This window comes from Barbus barbus, assembly GCF_936440315.1.
Source record: "Barbus barbus genome assembly, chromosome: 14".
Lineage (NCBI taxonomy): Eukaryota > Metazoa > Chordata > Actinopteri > Cypriniformes > Cyprinidae > Barbus > Barbus barbus.
The window spans coordinates 31,007,100-31,028,299 of NC_136742.1; the positions used below are offsets into that span (position 1 = coordinate 31,007,100).

The 21,200-nt window shown below is 35.7% G+C and overlaps 2 protein-coding genes across 7 annotated transcripts in view; both read left to right on the top strand.

Moving 5' to 3' along the window:
- The window catches only part of LOC306880242 (polyphosphoinositide phosphatase-like), a 73,086-nt gene extending 60,812 nt beyond the window's left edge, over positions 1 to 12,274 (top strand). For 3 of the 6 annotated variants that reach the window (XM_079433640.1, XM_079433642.1, XM_079433641.1), the window contains exons 23-24: positions 1,681 to 1,758; positions 11,789 to 12,274. In XM_079433640.1, coding sequence (XP_079289766.1) covers positions 1,681 to 1,758; positions 11,789 to 11,966 — 256 coding nt within the window. In that variant the 3' untranslated portion in view covers positions 11,967 to 12,274. The remainder of the gene's footprint in view (positions 1 to 1,680; positions 1,759 to 11,788) is intronic. The other 3 variants (XM_079433637.1, XM_079433638.1, XM_079433639.1) reach the window with 1 other exon arrangement.
- A 7,627-nt stretch (positions 12,275 to 19,901) lies between these two features.
- LOC306879970 (G-protein coupled receptor 6-like) lies at positions 19,902 to 20,900 on the top strand (the record flags this gene model as incomplete). The annotated part of the gene is made up of 1 exon (XM_079433201.1): positions 19,902 to 20,900. The coding sequence occupies one exon, from the start codon at positions 19,902 to 19,904 to the stop codon at positions 20,898 to 20,900; it is 999 nt and encodes a 332-aa protein (XP_079289327.1).
- Positions 20,901 to 21,200: the final 300 nt, after the last annotated feature.

A 21,200-nucleotide genomic window follows, 5' to 3' on the forward strand; every position in this document is an offset into this window, starting at 1 on the left:
ATATATATGTATGTATATATGTACATGTATTAAAAACATTTTTGTCAATTAAAAAAAATAGAAGTATTAAATGAAAAACTTAAAATTAAATGAAAACTCAAAATAAAAATAAATAAAAAAGTTTAAGATGAAGCACTAAAACTACTAAACTGGAAATAAATAAAATCTAAAACTGAACTAAACTGAAATAACAAATTAAACCCAAATAGTAATATTTAGCAAGAAAATATAAAAAAACTCAATCCAAAATATTAATAAAAACAACAATAGTATATATATAATTTAATTAACAAGCTGAAATAAAATACGTTTTTCATGTTTTATTTGATTTCAGTTATTTCAAGTAACAAAAATGTGTTTTATGGCTTTAAATTTAGTTAAAGGGTTAGTTCACCCAGAAATGAAAATTAGTCCATGTTTTACTCCCCTTCGATGCATCCTAGGTGTATGTGACTTTCTTCTTTCAGACGAATCCAATCGCAGTTATATTAAAAACTGTCCTGGCTCTTTATTGGCGGATGTTTTTGTTCAAAAGTAGTCAAATAAAGCGCATCCATCCATAATAAAATGTGCCTCGCACGGCTCTGGGGCATGAATAAAGGCCTCCTTTAGCGAATCCATGCGTTTTTGTAAGACAAATGTGACCCTGGACCACAAAACCAGTCTTAAATGACAATTTTTCAAAATTGAGATTTATACATCATCTAAAAGCTGAATAAATAATCTTTCCATTGATGTATGGTTTGTTATGATAGGACAATATTTGGCTGAGATACAACTATTTGAAAATCTGGAATCTTAAAATCTCCTTTAAAGTTGTTCAAATGAAGTTCTTAGCAATGCATATTACTAATCAATAATGAAGTTTTGATATATTTACGGTAGAAAATTCACTAAATATCTTCATGGAACATGATCTTAATATCCTAATGATTTTTGGCATAAAAGAAAAATGTATAATTTTTACCCATACAGTTTTGGCTATTGCTACAAATATACCCCAGCGACTTAAATCTGGTTTTGTGCTCCAGGGTCACAAATATCCATATTTAAAACGATATAAACCCCTTTCTTTCGCTTCTGCTAACTGTCGCCTTGTGGGTGAGTAAGACTTGGACCAGTTTTTGGGTGAACTAATCATTTAATGAGCTGAAATATAAATGTTTACATTCATGGAGTTTTATTTGATTTTACTTAACATTTATTATTTCAAGTAACAAAAATGTGTTTTGTAGTTTTAATTTAACGAGGTGAAATAAAATGCGTTTACTTTTTTGTTTCAGTTAACATTTATTTCAAGTAACATGCTTTTTCTGGTTTAGTTGTAGTTACTCTGTCAGTGTTTCTCAGAAAGCTGTGTTCATTCGTGTCACGCTGTTCTCCACACGCGGTCTCTTTCTTCAGAGAATCCCTGAAGCCGTCTGAGTCAAATTACTTCCATCAGCGGCTCACACACACACACACACACACCTCCGTGGGTAAAATGCAGAAGTTTCTAGGAAACTGTCATCCTTTAATCTGCATTTTTCATAAGTTTCAGTATCTGATACCAGTGAACTGTGAGGTTTCTGTTGCAGCTGCTCTGACCTGTGAATTGAGTATTGAAATGATTTGTTGCTGCTGATTCTGTGATTCTTCATTCATACACTGCTTTCATCGTTTATCTGTGTATGTTTATAGATTTGCTCATCTGGGTCAGAACCAGCACAAGGTGGAGAGAAATGATGATACCAAGAAATTAGACGCCGTCATCAGCCTGTGAGTGTGTGTTTTTATATATATATATATATATATATATATATATATATATATATATATATATATATATATATATATATATATATATATAATATAATATAATATAATATAATATAATATAATATAATATATATATATATATATATATATATATATATATATATATATATATATATATATATACATACATATAGATTCAAGATTTGTCACATACACAATTATACAGAGTATAACCAGCAGTGAAATGTAGGTCAGGTCCGCTCCAAGGACAATGCAATTATATAGAATACAAAACACCGAATGTACATAAATATTAAGAAGAAGAAAAGTAGAAAAAATAAAAAGAATAAAATAAAAGATAAAAAATATAAATGTGCAGGTCAGTATGTTGTTGACTTAATTAATAATAAAAAAAGGAATGTGCAAAAAAAGTTGTACAGGGTATTCACATAGCAGTAATACGAGGCAGAAAAAATTATGAATAGCTTATTGATATGGTGATATTTACATGGAGTCAAGTGATGTTATGACACAGAGTTAGAGTTTAGGAGCCTGATGGTACTAAGTTGGTAATAAGTAAAGATTCTGAAAGCATTGAAGGAGATCCAATAATAATTGAATATATATTTACAATAGTAACAACAAATGACATATGATATGATTAATATCATGTTTTTAAATATGATGGTTTCATTATAAACATGGTTATTAACTCTAATATGGACACTCGACACAATATATGATATTTACCATCTGAATCTAACCATGTCATGTGAACAAATGGAGAAGTCAGCGATCTATTAATTATCATGTTAATTATTGTGCGCCTTTAGCCCCAACAGCAGGGGCGCTTTTTACCCCAAATACCATACTTTTACATATTCTTTTGTGATTTAAAAACTGTTGCTTTAATTATCTTAAACAAAACTGAAAATCATAAAGAAGACCTTTGTCTCAAAATATATGCATTAATTTTAGCGAATCTCAAACATTAATTAAATCTACAACATTTTAAAAAACATAAAACATTTTTTTGCATTTTGTAGCCATAGTTAAATATAATCATAATCATTTTACATTTTTTTCTCTACCATTCAAAAATGTTTTTAAAGACGTCTCTTTTGCTCAGCAAGGCTGCATTTATTTGATCAAAAATACAGTAATAACAGTAAAAATTGGGAACAATTATTAGAATTTAAAAGAGCTGATTTCTTTGTGAATATATGTTCAAATGTAAATTATTTCTGTGATCAAAGCTGAATTTCCAGCATCATTATTCCAGTCTTCAGTCACTTTTGATTATTTTAATGCGTCCTTGCTGAATAAAATTAATTTCTTTCAAAACAAATAACTTTCAGTGTGCATATAAAATGTGTAGTTCAATATTTATTAATTTATGCATTTTTGTATAATATTTTACTAAATATTTAGCATGTTTGGTAAATCTGTGTAAAGTTTAATGCAGTCATCAAAACTTTGTTTCAGATAAATATTTAGATTTTTTAAATCATCTATATAACCTGTTTTTAAGTTTAAAATAAGGTTTGCTGATTGAGATATTTAATATGTTGATAATATTCTTAGGATTCTGTTGAAGTGTTTTTAAGAGTATGAATTTTAACTACTTTTAAAGTGCAGTTGTCGCTTATATATAAACATTAGGTCAAATGTGTTTTTTAGGTGCTTGTGTGTTGTATTGTGTGTATGTTCATACTGTGTGTGTGTGTGTGTGTGTGTGTGTGTGAGAAAATGCATGCAGCAGGTGTGTATGTGTTTCCTGTCGTTATGTAATGTTGTTTTTCACACTACATTGACGCTGGTATTGAAAACATGCTATTGTTTTGTTCTTGTTTTGACATTTGTGTTGTGTTTACGCTGACGCCTCATTGGTCCCTAAGGCGGGACACAGTTATGGGCGGAGTTTAGCAGAGATCTTGTGTTTAATTGGCTCGTTTGGAGCGCGGTCTGTTTGATAGGTGTCAACTTACACATGATTATAAAGGTCACGCCTGCACTGGACGTGTGTGTGTGTGTGTGTGTGTGTGTGACAGTGTTCTAGGTCATTACATGCAGAGGTTTTTGGTCCTATAATTAACACCTCTTTTTTTCAGAATTTAACAGTAACAAATTACTAGTCATCCTGTTTTTCAAATCAATTATGCATTCTGTGAGTTTTGCAAATTGGTATGTTTTGAAATATAGAGCTGAGTATCATCAGCAGAAGAGTAAAAGCTAACACCATGTTTCCTAATAATATCTCCCAAGGTAACTTGTAACATGTAAAGCGTGAAAAGTAACGGTCCTAGTACTGAGCCTTGAGGTACTCCATACTGCAGTTGTCATTGGTATGATACCTCTTTATTCACTGCCACGAATTGATGGTGGTCAGATAAGTACGATTTGAACCATGCCAATGCACTTCCTCTAATGCCAACATAATTATCTAGTCTATTCAAAATTATGTTGAATGAATCTTCCTCAGAAGAGACAAAAACAGCAACTCTGACTTATAATTAAATTCATAAGCTTTTTGTGCAATTTGGAGCATTTCATTAATCTGTTGCTTGAGCTCTTCATATTTATGGAGAATATAGTTTCCGAAGACATCGCTTATTATGATTTTCAAGGGCGTAGAGTTTAGACACAATCAGCCATTACTAAATTGTCCCTAGCAGTAATGTTGTCTGCCAGTATGTGTCCACCAATGCCAAAATCAAACCTACTCCCTTATATTATGATGAGAAGCAGCTGTTGGAAATGAATCAAATATTAATGAATGTTTTCTGTGAAGTCTGTTTATATAGCATTGTGTTATTTATAATGTATGATTCTTCATAATGGTTGTTTTACAGATGATTTACAGTGAAAGGTGTTGAGGAATGATGCCTGTGGCTTTGGTTTTCACACACAAGGCTTTATGAAGATTTATAATGCTTTATGAATGTGCTGTATTATATATCCAGGCTTCACAGGACGCGAGTGAACGTTTAAGATGAACAAATGTTTGGTTGAGGCGCATCACACACACATACATGCATGTCTGATGATGTAATGCTTCCTGTCTGAGTGTGTGTGTGAGTCGAATGGACACTCACTGCTGTAACTTCCTCAGGAAGCAGGAAGTGTCACATCTAGATGTGTCTGTCTGTCAGATAATAAGATGAAGGAAACTGAATCAGACAGACGGATGAAATCAAACTCTTCAGCAGCATGAGTGAAAAAAAAAAAACTGACAAACTAATATAAAAGTTCATTTGTCATTTAAATGAGACAATCTGATCATTTGAGGAAAGTAAAATATTCAAATTATATACATATGTGTGTGTGGGTATATATATATATATTCAGACCCCCTTCACTTTTTTCAATTTTGTTATTTTGCAGCCTGTTACTACAATTGTTTAAAATCACACACTCTGTACCTCATAATGATAAAGTGAAAACAGAATTTTAGAAATGTCTGTAAATTTATTAAAAAGAAAAGGCTGAAATATTACATTTAGATGGGTATTTAGACCCTTTGCAACAACACTTAAAATTTAGCTCCGGTGCCTCCCATTTCTCTGGATCATTGCTGAGATGTTTCTACTCCTTGATTGAATTAAATTGATTGGACATGATTTGGAAAGGCACAAACCTCTCTACAAAAGGCCTTACAGCTGACAAAGCATATCAGAGAGGAAACCAAGCCATGAGGTCAAAGGAACTGCCTGCAGAGCTCAGAGACAGGATTGTATCGAGAGACAGATCTGGGGGAGGCTACAAAATCATTTCTGCTACACTGAAGATTCCCAAGAACACAGTAAATAAAGAAGTTTAGCACAGCCAGGACTCTTCCTAGAGCTGGTCGCCCAGCCAAACTGAGCAACTGATGGAGAAGGGCTTGTCTAGACTGGTGACCAAGAAGCTGATGGTCACTCTAGTTGAGCTCCATGATAATATGTGGGGACAGGAGAAACCTACAGAAGGACAAACATCACTGCAACACTCCACAGATCTGGGCTTTATGGCTGTGTGGCCAAACTCAATCCTCTCTTCAGTGAAGACACATGAAAACACACTTGGAATTTAAAAAAAGCACCTAAAGGACCCTCAGACTGTGAGAAACAAGATTCTCTGGTCTGATGATGCTCAATTCCAAGCATCATGTTTGAAGGAAAGCAGGCACTGCTCATCTCATGCAGAGCAGCATCCCAAAAGTAAAGTGTGCTGGTAGCAGCCTCATGCTGGGGGGTGTTTTTCAGCGGCAGGGACCAGTGGTGGACGAAGTACACAAATCAAGTACATGAATAAAAGTACAGATCCGTATAATAAAATATGACTCCAGTAAAAGTACTCCGTTTTCAATTTTACTCGAGTGAAAGTACAAAGGTACTTGTTTTTTTATGAAAGTACAGCTGGATGAATGTTTATTTTGCAGTTTTATATAGGCTACTTATATAATTACATTTTATATTAGCATATTTTTTTTATGATCCTACTGCTCAAAATACCTGGGATTTTCCCAAAATAACGAATAAGGAAATAAAGAATATAATAAGGAAAATGTAATTCGATTTTCATAATGATTTTTTTCTTATCAAACGCTGTCTGTGGTGTAAAAATATCCCTGGCCAAATGTCCCCAGAGGGCATCACTTCCCACTTTGATGATTACTGTAGTTACCATGTTCTGAACATCACATCCTTTCTTTTTCCCTCAGATGTGATCTATCTTGGTGGTTGAATAAAAATATTTGGACTTTATATTTAAAAATGACCTCAACTTAGCACCAGCAAGCTTGTTAGCTAGACACAGGGCTAAATGCATAGCATTTTAATAAAACTGCTAACGTTACAGCAGCAGGGAAGATGACAGTGCATGAGTTATTTGATTTATTCTGTGTTATTTGAATGTTTTTTGACCTAAAACATAGAGATGTGTCTGTATTCAAGTATTTCAGTGGGCTTAAACAGATCACCCTTTACAGCAAACAACTGACAGTTTTGACCTAAATATGATTTTCAGTTACAATAATTAATCCTAAAATTAGTAACTTACTTTTCGAACCATCAGTCGCGCGCACGCTCACAGGATCTCCTGGTTCTTACTTGTTTAGTTCAGTTCACTGGAGACTCGCTCTAAACGGTTCATTTGAATCAGTGAATTGAGTTCACTGGAGACTCGCTCTAAACGGTTCATTTGAATCAGTGAGTTCAGTTCACTGGAGACTCGCTCTAAACGGTTCATTTGAATCAGTGAGTTGAGTTCACTCGAGACTCGCTCTAAACGGTTCATTTGAATCAGTGAGTTCAGTTCACTGGAGACTCGCTCTAAACGGTTCATTTGAATCAGTGCGTTGTCGACTCGAGAACAGATGCAATCGGATCAGTCCAATTCGTGAATGAATCGCTTAGTTCGAAGCAATTTAACAAGTTAATTGAAAATAATCAGTTTGTTCATGAATCAGACACCGCTTCTGCGTCTCGGAGCACGTGATATATTATAAGGTGTAACGGTAGTGAAGTAAAAAGTAAAAGTTATTCAAAATAAAACTACGCCAGTAAAGTACAAATACAGTCATGGCCAGAAATATCGCCACCCTTGCAATTCTGTCAGAAAATTGTTCCAGTTGCAAATGTTTTGGCATTCAAGTGCTTATTGTTTTTGTTTGCACTGCAACAACACACAAAAAAAAAAAAACAGAAGAAAAGTCAAACTTGATCAAATTTCGCACAGAACTCAAAAATGGACTAGACAAAATTATTGGCACCTTGTCAAAATTGTAAGAAATAATTGCTTTTCAAGCATGTGATGCTCCTGTAATTTGTATTTAGACACACCTGTGGCAATTAAGAGGTGTGGGCAATATAGTAATCACACTTGCAACCAGTTAAAATGGAGAAAAGTTGACTCAACCTTTGTGTTGTGTGTCACACTGAGCACTGAGCATGCAGAAAAGAAAGAAGTGTAAAGAGTTGTCTGTGGATTTGAGAGAAAAAATTGTGGAAAAACATGGACAATCTCAAGGCTACAAGTCCATCTCCAGAGATCTTAATATTCCTGTGTTCACATTGCGCAATATCATCAAGAGGTTTACAGCCCATGGCCCTGTAGCTAACCTCCCTGGATGTGGACGGAAGAGCAAAATTAATGAAAAATTACAACGAAGGATTGTTCGAATGGTGGATAAAGAACCCCGATTAACTTCCAAACAAATTCAAGCTGATCTGCAGACACAGGGTACAACAGTGTCAGCTCACACTATCCGTCGCCATCTGAATGTAAAGGGTAGGAGACCCAGGTCTGACACACATTCATAAAAAAGCAAGACTGGAGTTTGCCAAAACTTATGTGACAAAACCACAATCCTTCTGGTAGAACGTACTGTGGACAGATGAGACAAAAGTAGAGCTTTTTGGTAAAGGACATCATTGCACTGTTTACAGAAAAGGAAATGAGGCCTTCAACGAAAAGAACACAGTCCCTGCAGTCAAACATGGTGGAGGTTCAAAGATGTTTTGGGGTTGCTTTGCTGCTTCTGCCACTGGATGCCTTGACTGTGTGAACGCTATCATGAAATCTGATGATTACCAAAGAATTTTGGGGCGCAACGTAGTGGCCAGTGTCAGAAAGCTGCGTCTCCACCAGAGGTCATGGGTCTTCCAGCAGGACAATGACCCGAAATGCACTTCAAAAAGCACTCAGAAATGGTTACAAACAAAGCGCTGGAGAGTTCTGCAATGGCCAGCAATGAGTCCAGATCTGGATCCCATAGAACACCTGTGGAGAGATCTCAAAACAGCAGTTGGGAGAAGGCATCCTTCAAATCTGAATGACCTGGAGCAGTTTGCAAAAGAAGAGTGGTCCAAAATTCCAGTAGAGAGGTGTAAGAAACTCATTCATGGTTACAGGAAGCGATTGATTTCAGTAATTTTTTCCAAAGGGGGTGCTATCAAATATTAACTTAAGGGTGCCAATAATTTTGTCCAGTGCATTTTTGGGGTTCTGTGTGGAATTAAACATGCGAGTACCAAAACATTTGCAACTGCAACTATTTTCTGAGAGAAGGGTTGCATTTTCTGACAGAACTGCAAGGGTGCCGATATTTTTGGCCATGACTGTACTTGAAAAACGTACTTAAGTACAGTAACAAAGAAAAACTACTTTGTTACTGTCCACCACTGGCAGGGACTGAGGGAAAGCTGAATGGAGCAAAGCACAGAGATATCCTCAATGAAAACCTGTTCCACAGTGCTCAGGACCTCAGACTGGGCCGAAGGTTCACCTTCCAACATAACAATGACCCTAAGCACACAGCCAAGGCAACACAGGAGTGGCTTAGGGACAACTCTGTGAATGTCCTAGAGTGGCCCATCCAGAGCCCTGACTTGGACATCTCTGGAGAGACCTGAAAATAGCTGTCCACCGACGGTCCCCATCCAACCTGACCGTGCTTGAGAGGAATTGCAAAGAAGAATGGCAGAAAATCCCCCAATCCAGGTGTGCAAAGCTTGTTGCGTCATGCCCAAAAAGACTCGAGGCTGTAATTGCTGCCAAAGGTGTTTCAACTAAATACTGAAGAAAGGGTCTGTATACATATGTAAATGTGATTATTTCAGTTTTTTCTTTTAAATAAATTTACAGACATTTCTAAAATTCTGTTTTAACTTTATGATGAGGTACGAAGTGTAGATTCATGATTTTTTTTTTAAAGAATTGTAGTATCAGGCTGCAACATAAAATTGAAGTATTTGAGTACTTTTTGAATGCACTGTATATACCTTTTTTAATAAATTAGATGAAATGTTGGTAACACTTTAGAATGGGGAACACTTATTCACTATTAACTATGACTTTTTTCCTCAATAAATTCCTAATTTGCTGCTTATTAATAGTTAGTAAGGTAGTTGTTAAGTTTAGGTATTAGGTAGGATTAGGGATGTAGAATAAGCCATTAATATGCGCTTAATTAGTACTAATAAATGGCTAATATTTTAGTAATATGCATGCTAATAAACAACTAGTTAAGAGACCCTAAAATAAAGTGTTACTGAAATGTTTAGCACCCATATATTTAATTAACATAATGTGTGTCATTGGTGTTTCACACTTCCATTTTAATTGATTAATTCAGCCATACAAAGAATTAAATTTATTTATTTATTGTTATGATTATTATTAATATCACCTCATATTAGAGTGATATTTGTAATACTTAAAAAACAGTTATTGTTTTCTTAATTTATATATTTTTTATTTATATCTATTTAAAATAAATTTAATTAAACATGTTTAGCAGCATTATATTTAATTAACACCCATACAGAGTGCTAGTGACTTAATCAAGCTTTGCTTATTTGTGTATTTATTTGTATTATTATAATTATTATTTTTGTTGTTAATAATAATAATAATAATTTATCCCTTAGTGCTGTGAAACGATTAATCGCATCCATGTATTTTTTAGTTTTATTTTATTTTTAGAATATATTAAATGTTTTTCATCATTATATTTAAATATTTAAATATTTAAGTAATTAGCACTTTTTATAAGGATGTTATTTAAATATTTCACCAGTTGTATATATTTCTTTTTATTATTATTATTATTGTTATTATATGACCTCATATTAAGTGATAATATAATCCGATTTTTGTTTTCTTATTTTAAATTTACACCCAGCCCAAATTTACATGATTATGGTGTGAAGTTAATTATTAACTTTATAATAATTCCACAGTTGTTTCTGTTGCCTGGAGTGAAAGTGTCTCCTGGAGCATTTGAGCTCGTACCGCGTACCGAGTCCGACACAGACATCATTTTCTTCATTTACCAGTTCACATCCATCCGTCCATCCAGTGGCAGAAGAGTTTGTGCATATTTAGCTCCAGGAAAACTAACTCTCTGCTTGTAATTACAGTCAATTGTAGGATTTGAGATCCAAAGCAGTCATGAATAAGCGATGAGACGATTAATCATAATAGCAGCCCCTTGATTAGGCAAGAATTAATTCTAATAGTCGAGCAGCAATAGAAACATCGAATATAGAGCGTGACTAATGTCTGTCTGCATGTGCCTTATCTGAATATGTAATATCTGACCTGTCTTGAGAAAAGAAAGAGCGTGAGTCATGATTCATGACTTACTGCTTCATTTACATTCATTTAAGTTTTATTGTCACTGCTCTTGCATTTCACGAGAGAATAAGTCACTTTAAAGTTAATTCAGTCTTATTTTAGATTGGATGAGTGTGAAGGCTGGGCAAGAGATTGAGTTGTTGTTTAAGATGCATATTTAATATTTTTAACATTTAATTTATTTGTTTATCTATTTATTTATTTTTAAAGAAACAATGTACATTAATAATAATTTAAGAAAATGTAAATGTACCCAAATTTGCCAAAAGCATCATTTTCATCAGCATTTACTTTTGAATGAATTTATTAGTATTTATTGTTAACATGTATTTAAGTAAAGTATCACTGTAACTTTTGATCATGTTTCACACAACATATATATAGCACCATATATATATATATTCATGCATATTCTCTTTCAAAAAATATTCAATGCTCAATTATTGTAATTAAATAATTTTGTTATTTTTTTATATTCTGAATCTAATTTCATGCATATCTCTTTAAAAATTAAAAAAGCTTTATTTAATATACAGTTATTAGTATTAAATAATTTTATATTTTAGTATTTTGGAAAATTTGTAATCTAAATGAATACATTAAAAATTTAAAAAATATATAATACTACATTGAAAAAAAAAAATTCTGCCACATTTGAATTTTTTTACATATTTGTTTAATTTAAAATATTTTATTTAATATTTAATTAATAGAATGCAATCATTTTAAATTATAGTATGTTTAAATGTTTTAATGTAATTTCGTAAATGTTTTTTTAAAAAGTAGTTTTATTTAATAGTCAATTATTTTTAAATGAAAAAGTTGAATTAAATAGTTTAATATTATAATATTTTTATAATATTTGTAATTTAATCTCTGTGTTTTTTTTCTCCTGTGTTTTCCCCGGCAGCGCTCCGGTGTCTCTGTTCCCGTCGGACAGCATCTACGAGGTTTTGGCTCCGGAGGTGGACGTCCAGAGCCGTGGGGTGTTCGAGTGTCACGTTCAGACGGGTCGTGGTTGGGTCAGGACTCTGTGTCAGGAGGACGTGCTCATGTACCGCGAGTACATCAAAAACAGATACATGTGAACAGATTGACTGATGGGAAATGGTTGAATTATTATAGCAGCAGTTCTCTGTACTGCTCGTTTAAAATGAGTCGTTTGACCATCAAATATATACAACATTCCTTTTCCCCATAAAAGTAATGCAGGAGTGTTTGTTATGAGCCTGTAGGTCACGAGGAACAGACGCCGCTGTGACTTATAATAGATTTTGTGGCGTGAAAGTGAAACAAATCGATTCGCAGATGAGCTTCTGATTAAGTTGTGCCTGATGTTAATGTGATGTATGAGGTTACATATTTACAGAATAGAATAAAAGATCATGAGACTCAGCTGAGTGTTTTTATATTCATATATTCATGTTGGTTCAGCGTGTGTGTCGTCCTGCAACGTGAACTGTTGTTGAGGACTTTACTGAGGTATCAGATGCAGCATTTCACCTGCTGAAAACTCCCACAGACACACAATGGAGGAGGAACCCGAGACACTTCTACAGACCAAAAGATCAGAGATGCATTTCACACTAGACAGACAGGAAGAAAACGCAAAGCAGCTATAAGGAACACTCTAGCAACCACTCAGAACACCTTAGCAACCACATAGCAACACCCCAGAAAAAACAACCTCCTAGCAACCACCCAAAACAACTTCGTAACCCTCTGGCAACCACATAGCAACACCCCAGAAGAAACAACCTCCTGGCAGCCACCCAGAACACCTTAGCAACCCTCTGGTAACCATATAGCAACACCCCAAAAGAAACAACCTTCTGGCAACCACCCAGAACACCCTAGCAATCCCCTGGCAACCACCTAGCAACACCTCAGAAGAAACAAACTCCTGACAACTACCCAGATCGCCTTAGAAACGTCCTGGCAACCACATAGCAACACCCCAGAAGACACAACCTCCTGGCAACCTCCCAGAACTAGGTTTGCAAAGGGGTGGAAATTTTCAAAAACTTCTGGAATTCTTGAAAACTTTCCAGTTTTTTGGAAACTTTTTTATTTTTTCGGGACGTTTTCCTGCAATTACAATTTCTGGAAAATTTCTGTCTGTTTGCAACCCTTCCCAGAACAACCTAGCAACCAGCTAAAAGACCTTAGAAAACAAGCGGCAACCACCATATTACTCAAGGTCATTTAGGGGGGTTGCCAGGAGGTTGCTAAGGTCTTCTGTGTGGTTGCCAGGTGGTTACACCCTAGCATTGTGGCAGTGACTTTTGCACAGGCAAGTGCTGCTTAGATTTTCTTTAAAAATAAAAAAAAGATAGTGTAAATTTGTCTTGTTTATTTGATTAATTGTTTTGTGAATTATATTTCATTAGTGAATTATTATACGTATATATGCTCATCTGCCTCTCTCTCGCTCTCTGTCTCTCTTTCTTTCTTTCTCTCTTTCTCTCTCTCTCTCTCTCTCTCTCTCTCTCTCTCTCTCTGTCTCTCTTTCTCTCTTTCTCTCTTTCTCTCTCTCTCTCTCTCTCTCTCTCTCTCTCTATCTCTCTCTCTCGCTCGCGCTCTCTCTCTCTCTCTCTCTCTCTCTCTCTCTCTCTCTCTCTCTCTCTCTCTGTGCAGCGTCTCGTTTCTCTCTCTGTGTGCCGCGTGAGTCTGGATCCAGTGCACAGGCGTCTGCAGAAATCAGTCACATGGCAGCAGTTGGAAACTTATGAGCACTCACACACACTCATGCATACCTGCTTGCTCAGAAAAGTGCTGCTGATTGCAGGCCTTATTAAAGCTCCATTAGTCTCTGAACAATAATGAAGTGAGATGTGGACAAAAAGAATTAAAAAAGTGATTTCTTTTTTTTTTATCTGAATGTGTCTCACTCGCTGAGGTTATTATAACATCTTAAGAGTGAAAAATACACTTGAAAATTACATGACAATATATGTCAATAAGTTATACATAAAAAATTCATTCTATTAAACATATTTCATTTTTATATATATGTGTGTGTGTATGTATATACACATGCATACACACATCATACATAATACATTATTTTAATATACTTAGATTTAATATATATTTAGATATTTTAATTTTTTATTTAGATATTTTTGTTTTATTTGTTATTTACATATACAATATTTTAGAAATAAAATATATTACAAATAAAATGTTAAATCATTTAAAAAAATATTATAAATTATATTCCATTTATATATATATAATGATTTAATATATTACTTTTTATAAATTGTATTATAATGTTTTATTTAAATATATTGTAATATTTATTTTAATATTTTATTTATATTAGACATTTTTACATTACATATAAAACAGTATATATTGTATATGCTCTGTTTATATATCAAATGTGATATAAAATGAAATATATATTTTATATATAATATAAAATAAGTGAAATATTATGAAATATGCAATATAGCTGTGGTCAGAATATATATATAAAATGTGTGTCAGATTATGGTGGTTTTTAAGGTTCAAATTTGAGTGGATTTCAGCAGTTAATTACAAACCAGACCGACCAAATAATGACGTTTAAAAATTCATTTTCAGCCAATCGGTCATTATAGCATAGTATACCTAGACATTAATATTAATATATTAGTATTAATCTACAAATTGCTTTTCTGTGTTGCTCAGTTTTACATTCTTTGTCTTCCAGGTGGTTTTTTTTGTTGTTGTTTGTTTTTTCTTTCTTGCTTCAGCTGGACTCTCCTGAGCTTCCAGACATCTGTCAGGTGTTTTATCCTCATTATATTATAATTAACACTGTTCTCTGAGGCCGTTGCATTCACGCATCTGATGCTGACATGATAGTGTTGCCAGGGTGTTGCTATGCAGTTGCTAGGTTGATTGTTATTTTACAGAAACACCTCTTATGTTCTTCAGCTCATGCAACTCTAGTTTCAGTCTTAAAGTTGGGCACATCAGAAACTTTCAGATGTCTTTCTGATTAGACTCTGTGGTTATGAGCAACATGTGTGTCATCTGTCTGTCTGTGACTCTGAGTAAATGGAGCTTCAGAAAGGCCTCGCGGGTGCAGTGATCGTTCAGATGCTCTCTGTGAATATTTGACTGCTATATTTTGATCTGTGGACGATGTGAACAGAACATTCACCCCATGAGCTCCATTACAGACCATTTCTGCTGACTGTTTCTGCTCTAAATTACCTGTGGAACATGTTCTCTTTGGCTCAAAAGTCATGTGAATTTAATATCCGTGCTTCTAAATCCTGTACAGAAATGACTGTGGCTGTACTATGGTACAGTGATTGGCATCAGATTGTACTTTAACATGTTCCTAATGTACATGTACCATCGAAATGAAGGATTCCTATTCATATACCATGGTACTCTGATAGTATCAGGTAAAAACACAGGCCTACAATGAGCTGCAGTGACATTTTAGATGCCATCCACCTTATTTTGAAATGTGAAAGTATATAAATAACTAGAATCTTTACACTGCAAACTAGTCTGTAAAACTGCATCTCTATATTCATCCTATGTGTCCTCATAAGGTGTAAATTGTATTACTTTTATTACTTTTTTAACCTGGCAACACATCCCTTAAGAAAATTAACTATGGTTTGGTAAAAAAACTAAAACATTGTTATTATAGTTAAAACCATGGTAACCATAAATTAACCATGGTTTTGCTACACTAACCATAGTTTAACCATGGTATTTGTAGTTAAACTGTGGTTATACAAAAAATATGGTTACACTTTTACTGTAGTTAAACCATGGTTCATTTTCTTAAGGGATTTGTATTTGTGTATACTTTTTCTTTGATTTGCAAATTCGCTCCGTCCTGATCTGAATCAAATGATTCGCATTCCATGCTCCAAAGTTCCGATCTGAATCAAATGATTCGCAATCCATGCTCCAAAGTTCCGATCTGAATCAAATGATTCGCAATCCATGCTCCAAAATTCCGATCTGAATCAAATGATTCGCAATCCATGCTCCAAAGTTCCGATCTGAATCAAATGATTCACAATCCATGCTCAAAAGTTCCGATCTGAATCAAATGATTCACAATCCATGCTCCAAAGTTCCAATATGAATTAAATGCTTCGCAATCCATGCTCAAAAGTTCCGATCTGAATCAAATGATTCGCAATCCATGCTCCAAAATTCCGATCTGAATCAAATGATTCGCAATCCATGCTCCAAAATTCCGATCTGAATCAAATGATTCGCAATCCATGCTCCAAAGTTCCGATCTGAATCAAATGATTCACAATCCATGCTCAAAAGTTCCGATCTGAATCAAATGATTCGCAATCCATGCTCCAAAGTTCCAATATGAATTAAATGCTTCGCAATCCATGCTCAAAAGTTCCGATCTGAATCAAATGATTCGCAATCCATGCTCCAAAGTTCCGATCTGAATCAAATGATTTGCAATCCATGCTCCAAAGTTTCGATCTGAATCAAATGCTTCGCAATCCATGCTCCAAAGTTCCGATCTGAATCAAATGATTTGCAATCCATGCTCCAAAGTTTCGATCTGAATTAAATGCTTCGCAATCCATGCTCCAAAGTTTCGATCTGAATCAAATGCTTCGCAATCCATGCTCCAAAGTTTCGATCTGAATCAAATGCTTCGCATTCCATGCTCCAAAGTTCCGATCTGAATCAAATGATTTGCAATCCATGCTCCAAAGTTCCGATCTGAATCAAATGATTCGCAATCCATGCTCCAAAATTCCGATCTGAATCAAATGATTCGCAATCCATGCTCCAAAGTTCCGATCTGAATCAAATGATTCGCAATCCATGCTCCAAAGTTCCGATCTGAATCAAATGCTTCGCAATCCATGCTCCAAAGTTCCGATCTGAATCAAATGATTTGCAATCCATGCTCCAAAGTTCCGATCTGAATTAAATGCTTCGCAATCCATGCTCCAAAGTTTCGATCTGAATCAAATGCTTCGCAATCCATGCTCCAAAGTTCCGATCTGAATCAAATGATTTGCAATCCATGCTCCAAAGTTCCGATCTGAATCAAATGATTCGCAATCCATGCTCCAAAGTTCCGATCTGAATCAAATGATTCGCAATCCATGCTCCAAAGTTCCGATCTGAATCAAATGATTCGCAATCCATGCTCCAAAGTGCCGATCTGAATCAAATGATTCGCAATCCATGCTCCAAAGTTCCGATCTGAATCAAATGATTCACGATATGCAAACTTCCGATCCAATTATTTTTGAACCTGCTCTGAAGTCCCAATCCAAATGAAATGATTCGCGATACACGATTTGAAGTCCCGATCTCAATCAAATCATTCGCGATACGCGATCCAGTTGGAGCACTTCGAAGTGAATAATTTTGAGATGCGATTGTTTTACTGATTCTGAGTTTCACCCATCACTATAAGTGCTTTTTATAATAATTACAAGTGTTGTCGAAATTCGAAAATGAATTGCTCTTTTGATCTGGTTTTTGCTAGTGAATCGCTTGAACTGAATCAATCGAAGCGGTTCGAGCATAAATTACTACTCACTCAATTGAATCGGTTTGTCTGTTCTTTCACTTTTCATGTCTTCAGTCACGTTTACATGACACTGTCAGCACTACTACTGGCTTAGCTCCCTAGTTTTATAACATTAAATGAAATAAGCAACAAAAAAAGTTAGATTTTTATAAATAAAATATCAATATTTTAATTTCAAAAAACACATCCAACACAAATCTATGAGCATATTCAGGTGAGGTAGTTTAACTAGTCAAACACTCCATTAATATGATGACATGCAGCTCAAAATACATGTTAGATGGTGTGTTAGTGTGCATTATGCAACATTATGCGGCCGTTATGCATCCATTATGCATGTGTATTTTACAAGGTATTTTACATTGTTGTGAATAATGATAAATGAACATTGCAATTAAAGTGTGCACATCCAACATGCCAAAAGCTGTGGGTGCTCAACCCCAAAACAATTCCAAACAAGAAAAGCAAAGTTGGCGCACCACAGCTCCAAAAGTAGAAATATTTATTTATATTCTCATCACAGGTGACGTTTCGAGGCTAAAAGCTCTTCATCAGACAAATATTTTCTACTTTTGGAGCTGTGGTGTGCCAACTTTGCTTGTCTTGTTTGAAATAATGTTAAATGCAAAAATGCTATACGTTATAGTGCCATCATCCAAATTTGCCAACCTTAGTTGAATGCATTTTGGGGAACACTTTATTTTAAGGTGTCCTTGTTACACGTAACATGTGCTTACTATTGTAATAACATTTAATTATGCATGATTACATGCAAGTAACCCTAAAACAAATCCTAACCATATAGTCAGTACATGTAGTTAATCCAGATTACTCAGTACTTAAATGTATAATTACACTGTAACAATGACACCTTAAAATAAAGTGTAACCAGATTTGGTATAAAATACAGTGCACCTTTCATTGCGCAAATTGTTACAGCATGTGTCACGTGCACTTGGTATGTTGCATTAGATCAAACACTGATATTCTATCTCATGCACAGGCACATCAGTTGCAATCATTCACCTGTAGATCGGTGATGTTATGCGAACGGCTCGGTCGCGCGCAGATGTAGGCGGGACGTGCTGACGTCATCTGGGTTTATTAGCGCCGCTCGGATCCACAGACTCCAGTCAGTCTCTCCGCTCTCGCGCTTCTCGTGCATTAAACCAGATCCAGGACTCATGTCCAGGAATCCAGGCTGGAGTAAAGGATTCACCTGAAGAAGCACACGCGAGCGGTCAGCTGAAGAAACTCTCTCCGTCTCTTGTTTTCCTCCATGTGAAGGAAAAGGTATGAAACCGATTTCTTTTACCGATTATGAACTCAAATGAGATGCTGCATTTGAACTGCACGTTTTGAGAGCTTGTGCACGAACAAAATGCGTTTTTTGGTCATTTTTCCCGAAGCGAAGTTGGTTTCAGCACCACGGAGAGCGTAGTGCGCAAACACTGCTTTCAACATTTTTCAAGTTTGATCAGTTTTATTTTTAAATATAAGTTTGCATTTTCATTTAATGTCTTATTTTAAGTGAGATAAAGCCTTCTGTCCACTATTTCTATTCGATCTATTTCTATTTCAATCGAACGCAAAGACAAAGATTGTACTAGAACTTGCTCTTCAAGTGTGATCTTTTAAAAGACGTTTATGCACAAACAAACATTTTATAATTATAATTTAATTCGTGAGTTAAAGCGAGATTCTCAGAAGCATCATTTAAAGCGACTTTGATTACATACCAATAGTGAAATACCCTAAAGATGAATTTGTGCTTAACACTCCTGTAAACCAAATATTGATTGTAAATTGCTCTTAACATGGTTTTACTTTGTATTTTAAGCATGAAGTCCCATAAAGAGATTCACATCTGTCCACATAGCGGGTTTTCCGTTCATATGAAGGAAAAAGTGGGACAGTAACTGCACAATTTTTGCAGATTGTAATACTGAAGAGTTTACAACTTTTAAAAGATGTTTATGCACAAACAAAAGCTAATTGCTTCTTTCGTGAGTGAAAGCGAAACTCTCGGATGAACTATTTTTGCCGATTATATACTTAAGTAAGAGTTTACAACTTTGAAAAAAATGTTTAGGCTCAAAATGCATGCTTTATTCTGTCTTGTTCTGGACAAAAAGCAACATTTTGAGATTCAGCACCACGGACAGCTCCAACTGACTTTCAATGGCCAAATGAGATTTCATGCAAATCATATAATAAAACTTCTTAATGTGGTTTTACATCTTAATTTGAGTGCAATATCTATTCAAAAGACTTCTTCAATTTTCTAGCTGAAACAGGAAATCAAATTTAAACTTTTAAAAGACTTTTATGCACAGCCTAATGTTTTGTGATTATTTTCTTCATGCAAATGATATAATCAAACTTACTATTTTGAATGTTAAGTCTCTACTTGTCATTTATAGATTTGTTTAATGGGTTTCACTTATCTGACAGCATTGTTTTGTGTCCAGGCTGAGCGATGAACGAGAGCGCAATGCTCAACGAGAGCGGCGCAGGTTCGCCAGAGTCCTCATGGCTGGAAGCTGAAGCCTTTGACGCCAACCAGACTCTGGCGCTCTCATCGGCGGGCCTCGACTTCCACGTCAACCCGTGGGACATCATGCTGTGCCTGTCTGGTACGGTGATCGCCTGTGAGAACGCCATTGTGGTGGCCATCATCTTCTACACACCGACGCTTCGCAACCCGATGTTCATCCTGATTGGCAGCCTGGCCACCGCCGACCTGCTGGCTGGCATGGGATTAATCCTGAACTTCGCTTTCCAGTATCTGGTCTCATCCGATACCATCAGCCTTATTACAGTTGGATTCCTGGTGGCGTCCTTCACAGCGTCCATCAGTAGCTTGTTAGCTATTACGGTCGACCGCTATCTGTCGCTATACAACGCCTTGACGTACTTCTCTGAGAACACGCTGCATTATGTGCATCTGATGCTGGTGGGAACGTGGGGCGCATCACTGGGATTGGGACTGCTGCCAGTTTTGGGCTGGAACTGCTTGGATGATGCATCCACCTGCAGCATCGTGCGTCCGCTCAATCGCACCAACCTCACCCTCCTCGCCACATCGTTTTTCGTCATCTTCGTCCTCATGCTCACCCTGTACTTCAAAATCTGCAAGATAGTGTGTCACCACGCACACCAGATCGCGTTGCAGCAGCATTTCTTCACCACCTCGCATTATGTGGCCACCAAGAAGGGTATCTCCACGCTCGCCATCATCCTGGGCACGTTTGGCGCCAGCTGGCTGCCCTTCGCCATTTACTGTCTGGTCGGGGAGCGTGAGTATCCACCGGTGTACACATACGCCACGCTACTTCCCGCTACCTACAACTCTATGATCAACCCCATCATCTACGCTTACCGCAACACCGAGATACAGCGCTCCATCTACATGCTTTTCTGTGGCTGCTTTCAGACCAATGGCTTGTACCGATCCAGATCACCCAGCGAGGTTTAGATCCTCTGTGCGTTTGTTTTTAACCCTGTAAAGCCTGTCATATGAAATAATAGTCCAATTTTTGGAAATGGAACTGTTTATTGGACAATAGTGTTTTTTGGTCATGAGTTCAAATCCCGGACGAGCCCCCAATTGGTAAAGATGTGGCTATAAATTATGGCTCGTATAGTGAGAATGTAGAGGGAAAATAGCTAAATATTATTCAGCGGACCAAATCTGAGCAAAAATATCCTAGTTGTAATGTAAATCATTGAGATCTTTCTAACTGTATGACAGACAACTATCATAAAATTATATAAA